Below are 10,382 nucleotides of genomic sequence, written 5' to 3' on the forward strand. Positions count from 1 at the left end.
CAAAACTGATAAAAACAAATACTAGTACATGAAAAGGCTGAGAAAAATACTCCCTCCATTCCAAATTAATTAACCTCCACCTCCATTTGTCTAGACACAGATATTTATATCTACTTCCTCCATCACAGTCTAGAAGACGCAGTTAAATTTATATGCACTTCCACAATAGATAAGGTTTGGTCCAATGAACCGTGATGGAGAAAGTAGTCATCAAAATGAAAATCAAGCAACTTGGAACGAAGGAAGCATGAATTGGAACGGAGCCCTGCCCCTCGCTTTATACCCGTCCGACCCTGCCCCGCCGAGCTCCGCGAACGATGTGGGACTAATCGAACTGGGAGGTTTCGCGTCTGCGCCTCGTTCCCGACCGTTTGGGCAGAAGCAAAGAAGCCCAGCGAGAAGATAAAAGGCCTCAAGGCCCATTTCCCCATCTCTATCATCGGCGGCGGCGGCTCGAGCAGAGGAAAGGAAGCTTTCTACCCTAGCAGAGAAAAAAAAGCAGAGGAGAGGAAGCGGAGGCGACGATGTCGGCGATGACGGCGGCGGTGCCCTTCTGGCGCGCGGCGGGGATGACCTACATCGGCTACTCCAACGTCTGCGCGGCGCTGGTGCGGAGCTGCCTCAAGGAGCCCTTCAAGACCGAGGTCTCCTCCCGCGAGAAGGTCCACTTCTCCCTCTCCAAGTGGGCCGACGAGAAGCAGCAGAAGCCCAGTAAGTTCCTCGATCCGATCAAGTCCCTGTCCCGCGTCCTCGATCCGGTTTGATTTGCCTGGCTACGGAATGAATCCTAGGGTTCGTGGATCTGGCTTGGTACTGTTGGATGTAGATCTTGGTCTAGGTCTAGCGGTTTACATGTCTAGGTTGATCTGCTGGATTGAATACGATCTGATCAGCGCTGATGTTTGGTTGGGCCGCGCGTCTTCGCGTGATTCTGTTGCACACCTGCGTAGAAATCTGTGCGTCGTTGACGATGGCACAGATCTAGTGTGCGTCCTTTTTTTGCCTGTTGGTAGAAATGTGTTGTGAGGAGGGGAAAAAACTGACCTACGCAAAAGGATGATCTTAAAGTTAGCTGTCAGTGTAATATACAAGATTGTTGTGTCATCTGCTAAGGACTCTGGTATCAGCTCACTTGAGATGTATTGGGAATTTTAACTCATCCTATAGCCTGGAGCTGCTAGAATCGTAAGATTATGTTTTACAGTTTAGTACTAACTTAGTATTACTTATCTGCTGGAAAATAGAGATGATTAACCATGAATGCATGAAGTAATACATAACGAGGATCCTACCCTGAGTGTGACCTTGCATAGGCTGGATTGGGTGGACATGATGGTCCTTATCGTCTCTGTTCTATGCAAAATTTTACCAGATAAAAAATATATCTATATTCCTTTAAAACCAGGAGAAACTGTGGCTCTGTTTGAAGATTAACTGTAGGAGCCCCACCTGAACTTCTATGCAGTCATGGTTATCGATTAATCTCTGCAAGCTTTTCGCAATAGATTTCTTTCCCCTGATGCAAGGAAAATATCATGAGCTTAATCTGTGGCACCACGTGGCTGCTGCGTGCACTAGAGCATTCGTGAACTCATGCTGACGATAAAGAAACCTCATGTGGCAAAGGCATGTGCAAGTCTACTAATAGAGGGGCTGGTGTGGTAATAATTAGCACCTGTAGTTTTCACTTTTCAGAGTCAATGCATCAGTACCTCATAGTTCTGCAAATGGCTCAAGATTTGTCATTACTCTATTTGTTGATACAGAGCTGGTAGCAAAGCAGAGGGAGTTTATTCGGCTGCATGCATGATTGCATGTGAACACTAAGTAGTGATCTATAGCAATACTGATTTCGTGTTTCACATAACTATCTATATTTCTATTGCAACTCGTGGATATTCTTCCAGGAACTGCAAAAGTAGATGTAGTTTGGTCTTGGAATGCTTAGTCCTTGTACAATGGGAGGTGCTTAGGGAGATGCTTAGTAAAATAAACCGAGTTCTTCTTAAGCACCGGTGCTTATTTCTACAGGACAGACGCTTAATTAAGCGTTTATTCTCTACAAATAAGCACCGGTGCTTAGAGAAAAACTGGTTTATTTCTCTAAGCATCTACCCCAAGCATCTTGCATTGTACAGGGCCTTAAGTGACTGTTATGGTTGCTCTCTGAGTGATTTGCATGAAGTGTTGCATCCAACATCTACGCCTTTCTGAATAATTTGCTTATCCAGCTTCTGTGATGATTTTGTACTTGCATATTTAATGTATTGCTTTCTTCATGGTGGTTGGTGGGTATTGAACCAAGTAGAACCAAATGAGGCTCTTTCTTGCTTTGATTCTACTTCATGATGTATTGTTCTCTTGAACACTAACTTGTTTGTTCACGTTGCAGCTGTGCGCACAGATGATGAATGAAGATCGGGTGCCATGGTGATTGATGTTTTGAGAAGTTGTTGAGTCAGGGCTTAAGAACTTGAGAATAAATTCTTGCGGTGACAATGGATCTATTCCGATACTATGTTGTTATATTTACTAATTGCTCCTTTTCTACTTGATGAACCTGAACCATGTGAAACTCGTGTCTTGTGGTGCTCGAGTGAGCGTGTTTTTATGCGTTATATCTTCTGATGCTTTAATTTGGTATATATTCCAAAGCTTATGAATAAACTGTTTTACCCATGTCACTTGGTGTATATCTCTTGGAGCCTTTATAAAATAATAATAACAATAATGCTAATAATAATACTAATCAAAAACACTTTGAAGTCATAATAGCACTCTTATTAAAAAATATGGTCATGTGTGCTACACGCAAAAAAACATGTGAATCTACTATATAGTACAGTATGTTGTATTTAGGAACACATTTGATTCCCCTCAAAAAAATAGGAACACTGTTTTTTGCAGCAAAAAGAAATCTTGACCAAAAATTATAGGATCACACTTTGATTTCTTTTTTATGAACCTTCGGTTATTTACTCTGATAATTTGGAGACCCGATGGACATGGGCCAAGGCGCCTCTCTATACGGTCCTTTTGCCGTAGCTGCCAGCATGTCACGGCAGCACATGTAAAAGTTATGTTATTACTACTATGTGCTTTTCTTCAGAAACTTGTGCTGTGCAAGTTTGTGTTGCTAATAACCGGTTAGTGAATGGTAGCCCTTGACGCAACAGCAAAACGATTAACAGCCTTGCTAAATACCAAAATGTGCTTTCCTTCCAGAGGTTGCAAACCTGTAGCTGCAGCTGAAGGATGACATACGCAAATTCAGCATTTCACCGAGATTCAGAACAGAAAGCGCATGCACAACACAACACACAAAACAGAGCCATCAAATGGGCGATAAACCTCTAACCAAAGAGGTGACACCTATCAAACGTGGTAATCCATCTCTCATCATGCGCTGTGCACCAAGGAGATGCCACAACATTGGACGCTGTGCACCAAGAGATGCCACGACATTGGACGCGGCGCAGACACACCAAGGAGATGCCACGACATTGGACGCTGTGCACCAAGAGATGCCACGACATTGGACGCGGCGCAGACACGACGAATGAGCACCCTCTTGCCTCAAAGAGACGTTTCCTGTAAATTTAAATTTGGCCCAACCATTACAGTTAGAATCACGGAGGCCATTCCCAATAGAAATTATGGAGGCCATTGCCAATAGAGTAAGACCCCTTAATTACAGCTGATACGGTTAGAACTTGAAGCCGAAAATATGCCACAAGTCGAAGATGTTTTTATCAAGCCCCGTCGTTTGAGTTCCAATAGAAGTCACCTCCTTCGGTTGAGTAGCCATATGGGAGATGAGGCCCATAAACAACACTGCCGTTCAAAAATGTCATCTGGTCCACCTGCGATGCTGCCTGGTAAGCGTCCGGAGCATTAGCCTGAGCCGTGTTGTTCTGAACTGGGTAGATGTTTGTGCTGACATCCTGTGTCCGCGCACGGGCAGTCCGCTTGTTCTCCACAGGACCGTCTGCGCTCAGCCTGACCATTTGCTGCTGGATTTCAATCAGTGGACTGCAAGTGAATTTTGACTTAGCGCTCTTCTTTGCGTCCGAAGACTTGAATTCAAGCCGGTATAAGGCAAAAGCGTCGCGATCGTTGATCTCGTATTCATAGAGGTGCCATTCGTAGCTGCTAGATGGCTGTGGGTCCATGTAGTATGATCTCTTCAGACCCCCAAAGTCTTTCATCACCTGCTTCCTTGATTCATGCCAGCCACGGCCGTTGTAATCTGGCAGCGACCTTTGCTTCCGGTTTCCACTGTCGAATGCCCTTCTTGGTTTGTCAAAGAAAAGCCATTCTCTCATAGATTCACCTTCAAAGATGTAAAGGTCGAAAAGTTCTGCAAATGATAGAAATTAACAAACAGTCAGGACATAATTACCGGTACCAATACAAATGTAAGAACATGAGTTATGTGGCAAGAAGTTACCAGGTGCATTCCAAGGGGATTTCGTAGTTGCAGCCCCTTCACAGACAGGAACACCGACATGCTTTCCTTGGATTTTTGCACTAAGAGCGGCAAACAAAGGGCCGTCTTTTAGATCAATACCTCTCGGGCGGATCACAGGCATTGTGCCTGGAGGGCCCTCTTCCTTCACGGCCAATTCAGCATGGTACATGCTGCAGTAATCTTGCCAGCTTTCAGATCCTTGAGCAGGCCGAGGGCAGTCCCAGAGAGCGCACTTTGGCCTCAGAAATGAAGCAGGTGCTGGAGACATTGTTGTGAGCAAGTCTGACATGTGCAGGAAACCATCTCCAGCATTCTGCCCATAGTTGTTCATATCAAGATATGCATTAGGGGGCAACTCTTGTGGCAAATTGAACTGCAGATATTCTTGGTGACCAATCCCTTCAAGGTTATTGAGGATTTCTGGATTGGACCCAGGAAGGTTTATCTTGTAATCATCGTCGTAAAGAAAATCCTCAACACTAAGCTCCTGGTTCACATAGTACATCTGGAAGGACATGGCAAAACCTTGTTAAATTTAGCTCAGTTATGTCAAAATTAGAACTCGAGAAATGGAGGTGACAGAGAGATGGCAAAACTCCAAAAGACCTAGCACTGAACCTAAACAAGATGTCATGCAGAAAGCATAAAACACTGGTGGCTCTTCTAAACAATGCAAGATGATTGATGATCTTAGCGCTGAGATGACCCCTTCTCCAGAAATTCACTATGCTATGCCTGCAGGCAGCACAATCCCAACTAATCCGGGGCAGAGGTACAAGATTATGTGACGCTTCACCCTACGCATGCAAGTATAAAAGACAAACCCATGTACAGCACGAATTTCCTTGGTTTGATTCAAACCAAATAAATAAAAAACATAAGGAAACCATGGATGTCTCTGAAGTAGCGCTTCCACGTTTGGTAGCTCGTGCAAGGAATGCAGGTGGACGCGGCTCCGCCTGCATCCAATAACTACTTTTGCCAGCTGTGTCACACAAAGCTGGAAATCACCACTCTTCTTGAATGCAGCTTGAGCTTGGTAAGACAGGTTTTGGAGGGAGGCTTTTATGGTTAAGATCACCAGGCTTCGTTCTTCTTGTGGTTCATGAGCAGAAGCAAGCAGTAGATAGAGGACGTCTAAAAAGGCCAAGTATGGAGACTTCGGATGGTAAAGGATTGTTTTTTTTTTTCAAAATAAGAAAATCCCTGTGCATGATCTTCTAGCGTGAATAAGGCAGGGGGCAGAAAGTAGGATCCCGTTGTATTCTTCACCTCTGAAATTTGTCGTGATGGTGATTTGATTTTGCTAGGCTACTAGACACAGTATCCAACGTTGGTTGGTTCCTTTTTCCTTGCTCCTCGTCCTTTAGAACTATCCTTTGCTTTTGGTTTGCAGGGTTTTTCCCACCCCTAACTGAATGAAGTAGAAACTGCTACTTCTACAAAAACTTTGACCAGTGTCTGCGCTTATCGTATATGTGCTGGTGCCAAAATTTAGTATGTGGTAGCGCACAGCAGAAGAAGAAAAGGCGTCAGCAGGGGTATCACACAAGCATGCTAAGGGGGTAGAGAAGCAGGCAGAAAAGGAAACCAAAATGGATGATATCCTAACTTAAGATGAAAAACAAAGCACCCTTGTACCCCATAAGATGGTTAAAGACAAAAAAAAAACTTACTTTTTGTCTCAAATATTACTACAAATCAGCTTAACAAATTTTTTTTTCAGAACCCACCAAATACACTAACAATAATCTGAACTAACCCCTATGGTTTCGGGTCCATATACTAGAAGCAATCATACAGAATTTCAGGCAAGTTCATAGCTATGCAATTATAACACAAAAGCGAAGTACTCCTGTACACCACAAGAAGGGCTTTAGTTTTCTTCTCCATGTGTCTTTGCATAGTAAAGTACATTATAAATCAGCTTAACTGACCACTTAACCAGCATTTAGACCCCAACTACAAGAAGCACAGAACGCTATCCGTTGAGATATATAAACAAGCATATTCTTGAGTTCAATGTATGCTAGACATAAAAATTGCAACCACCTGGAGGCTGTACTGACTAAATGGAGCATGGATTGCAGGACATAAAGCTCAGTGGCTTTGCAGTCTGCGTGAATCTATTATTGTTATGTAATGCAAATGTGTAAGACTAGGTAGATAATGACTATCCAAGACCATCGAAAGCATAGAGCAATAGACTCATTGTGAAAACTGCTGTACTATGCTTTCATTCATATCTGAAAATGCCCCCGGCCTGACCAGCTGCTAATCTATTTGGCCCAGACCACAGCCATGTTAAGTCCTCTCCTATGTTACTGTCTAACCTGATGATCCTTCAAGAGCTCCTGCCATACAGCCCTTTCATGCTCATGTTAATGAAAGGGTAGAAGAATGGTAGAGTTTAGTGCGTTACTATGTCTACGCTTAGTTCAAAGGCAAAATGTATGTATGCCAAAGAATCCAAAAATTTACTCTCAAGCTACGATTTTGACCACAGAAGCACAAAACACTTGTAAGAGCTTGATTTAACTGACGGTTTCGAAGATATAAACTAATCTAACAAACATAAGTTGAAGAAAAGGACTAGTCAGAACTATGCAACTCCTGGAGCCACATAATGGCCATTGTGGTTGTAAATCACAGATTTCTACCCTAAAATAAAGTAATACTCCCTCCGTCCGATAATGTAAGATCAGCATATTGGATGTAATAAGATCTTATATTATGGGACAGAGGGAGTAAGTAACTAGATCCGGTCTATCAGTATCATTGCAATGAGATTAGCTACAAAAGCCAAATCACAAACGGGATTGCTAAATCTCAGTCGACTGAGACTTAACCAAGTCTCGGTCGATGCTATACTCGTAAGATCTTTCATAGAGATTCATGCAAAAAATTCTTTTGAGTTTTTTCTTCTTCCTTTTTTATGTGTTATGTCACTTGACCGAGACTTGGTTAAGTCTCAGTCGACTAAGACCTAGCCACACCCAATCACAAAAGGCAGTAGCTCAAGCCTTATACTATATAGAAATTTCTAATTTTACCTCTGGACTGAAGACAACCTAGATTGATATGCACATCCATCATAGATCTCCATACAAATTCAAATTTGAATATTTGTGATTCTGATCAACTGATCAGGATATAGAGCTCCATGTCATTCCCCACGAACGCGCAAGTATTTTTTCCATAAGAAATGCAGAAATCCTCACCAAATGACTAACTGAACGGAAGTTGCTAGCAGGGCACGCCACATATCCAACTAAAAATATATACACTCCCTCTTATATTAGTTTACCGACGGAGTACAATCTATTCCCCCCGTCCCATAATATAAAAACGTTTTTGACACAGTCTAGTGTCAGAAACGTTCTTATATCATGGGACGGAGGGAGTAACAAACTGTCACGAAGCTATACCGAAAACACAGCCACAAGTAGCAAACTGTTTATACTACCTGATCGTGGAACCCGGCAGTAGCTGGAGTGGTGATAACTCCCGGACCCAGCGACGTCGGCTGCTGCGCCACCGTCACTGGATCCGCGATCGCTTCCTCGCGCGGCTCCGGCTTCATGTCCTGGTCTCCCTGCGCGTGCTTGTGAGCCTGATTAGCGGACGGCCGGGGCTTCTGCTCCACGAGCTTGCTGGTGGCGTCGTCCTCCTCCTCGGCCGCCGCCAGCTGCGGCGGCCGCGGCGTCTCGGACGGCGGATCCCGGTTGTTGTTCCCCTGCTGCGCCGTCGACCATGACCACCCAATCAAACACCGGCAAAACAGCACGGCACAAGAAACGAAAAGCGCAGAGGAATGGAGGAGGGGACAGGCATACCTGGAGGGAGGAGGCGGGGGACGGGACGCTGAGCTCGGCGCGCCACTCGCGGAGCATCTGGTGGAGCTGCGCCTCGAGGAGGACGGCGTCGGTGGAGCGGGCCTCCTTGCGGGCGTACTGGAGGCCGGAGAACATGTCCTGGAGGTCGTCGACGCGGGTCTTGGCGCGGGCGCGGAACTGCTGGTGCCGCGCCGACCCCGACCGCGACGGCCCCTTCCGCATCGCCGACGCGCGCGCCGTCCTCTCCGCTGCTCCGATCGATCGGCGCCGTGGAGTGGGTGGCCTCTCCCTCCACCCTTTGCGCCACGGGAGAGGAGATGGAGATGCTCGTATAATTTGGTGTCGTTTTTCTTCCTCACTTGGTATGGCTGCCACTTTGCTGGGTCGGCTCGCGAAAAGCGACGGCCGCGGCAAAAAGGAGGCGGGGGTGGGCGGCCTCCGGGCGGGGTAGATAGGGAGGAATCCAGCCCAGGACTCGTCAAAGTCGAAAGCGTCGTGCGGTAACAGTGTCATGGCGTTGGCGTGGACTCACTCGTCTTCGCTCTTCGATTTTGCTTCGTCGGCTCACCTCGTCTCTCTGGCGTCTCTCTTCCATTCTTGTGGTTGTGGGCTTTCGACAATAGAATGAAACGTTTATGTTTCTCCTTTTCTCGTGCGAATCTCTCCTTCTCAATCTGTCTCAACTTTCTTTTCCGAATGAATCTGTGTCGACTTGGTGAGAGCTAGGCCCCGTTTGTTTCAGCTTTATGAAAACCTGAAAATGGAACACCTATTTCGGTTTAGCTTTGCCACTGAAACGAATTCACTTCTACATTACTTCGAAGCTCGCTGAAGCTGAAACAAACCGGGCCTGGCCTCGTCTGTTTCAGCTTTGAAAATTTTGCATATGAAACAAACAGCTATTTCGAATCAACTTTAGTGGCAAAGCTTACATCCGGTTCTCGTCATTTTCAATGTATTTTTCACAAGCACGTCTCGGTGTATTTCATTCCCAGTGAAAGCGAATCCACTTTTAATTCGAAGCCCGTTGAAACTGAAACAAACCATACTTAGCTCTATTTGTTTCAGCTTTGAAAAAAAATTGAATCTGAAACAAACAGCTATTTCGAATTAGGTTCAGTGGCAAAGCTCAAATTCGGTTCAAGTCATTTCCAATGTATTTTTCTGAAGCACGTCTCAGTGTACTTCAGTGCCAGAATCAGCTTTCCCACTAAAAGCGAGTCCACGTCTAATTCGAAGCACATTGAAGCTGAAACAAACTTCAGCTTTGGAACAAATGAATATGAAACACAACTATTCTGAATCAGCTTCATTGGCAAAGCTCAAATCCGATTTGGGTCATTTTCAATGTATTTTACTCAAGCACGTTTGAGTGTACTTCAGTATCAGAATCGGTTTTGCGAGTGGAGACGAATCCACATCTAATCCAAAGCCTGTTGAAGCTGAAACAAGCAGGACCGTCCTGTTTGTTTCAGCTTTGAAATAATGAATCTGAAACAAACAACCACTTTGAATCAGCTTCAGTGGCAAAGTTTAAATCCGATTCGGGTCATTTTCAGTGTATTTTTTTAAGCACGTTTCGGTATACCCCAGTTTCAAAATTAGCTTTGGTGGTGAAGCGAATCCACATCTGACTCGAAGCCCATTAAAGCTGAAACAAAGCGGACCTGGCCATGTTTGTTCCGACTTTTAAAAAGATGAATCTGACACAAACAATTGTTTCAAATCAGCTCCGGCGGTAAAGCTCAAATCTGATTCGAGCCATTTTCAATGTATTTTTCGGAAGTACGTCTCTCCGTACTTCAGTGCTAGAGTCACCTTTGCCAGTGAAGCGAATCCACATCTAATTGGAATCCCATTGAAGCTAAAACAAACTGGGACTTGCCATGTTTGTTTTGGCTTTGAAGAAAATGAACCAGAAACAAACAACTATTTTGAACCAACTTCAGTGGCCATTTTCAAAGTTCAAGTCCTATTCGGGGTCATTTTTCAGTGTATTTTCCTAGAGAACGTCTCGGTGTACTTCGGTGCCAAAATCAGTTTTGCTAGTGAAGCGAATCCACATCTGGTTCGAA

General features: G+C 44.7%; 2 protein-coding genes across 3 annotated transcripts; one reads left to right on the forward strand and one right to left on the reverse strand.

Annotated features, from left to right (window-relative positions):
* Positions 1 to 326: 326 nt before the first annotated feature.
* Positions 327 to 2,684, forward strand: LOC125544820 (ATP synthase subunit epsilon, mitochondrial). The gene is made up of 2 exons (XM_048708586.1): positions 327 to 711; positions 2,393 to 2,684. Exons 1-2 carry the CDS (start codon positions 525 to 527, stop codon positions 2,413 to 2,415), a joined length of 210 nt encoding a protein of 69 aa, XP_048564543.1. The 5' UTR covers positions 327 to 524; the 3' UTR covers positions 2,416 to 2,684.
* Positions 2,685 to 3,560: 876 nt separating this feature from the next.
* Positions 3,561 to 8,835, reverse strand: LOC125544819 (transcription factor VOZ1-like). 2 transcript variants are annotated; one of them, XM_048708585.1, is made up of 4 exons: positions 8,308 to 8,835; positions 7,938 to 8,207; positions 4,451 to 4,976; positions 3,561 to 4,360 (listed from the first exon to the last, which is right to left on the reverse strand). In XM_048708585.1, exons 1-4 carry the CDS (start codon positions 8,818 to 8,820, stop codon positions 3,753 to 3,755), a joined length of 1,917 nt encoding a protein of 638 aa, XP_048564542.1. In that variant the 5' UTR covers positions 8,821 to 8,835; the 3' UTR covers positions 3,561 to 3,752. The 2 variants fall into 2 exon arrangements, with proteins under 2 accessions (XP_048564542.1, XP_048564541.1); XM_048708584.1 differs by having other exon boundaries at positions 7,938 to 8,210.
* Positions 8,836 to 10,382: the final 1,547 nt, after the last annotated feature.

The sequence above is a fragment of the Triticum urartu genome, chromosome 3, assembly GCF_003073215.2.
Source record: "Triticum urartu cultivar G1812 chromosome 3, Tu2.1, whole genome shotgun sequence".
Lineage (NCBI taxonomy): Eukaryota > Viridiplantae > Streptophyta > Magnoliopsida > Poales > Poaceae > Triticum > Triticum urartu.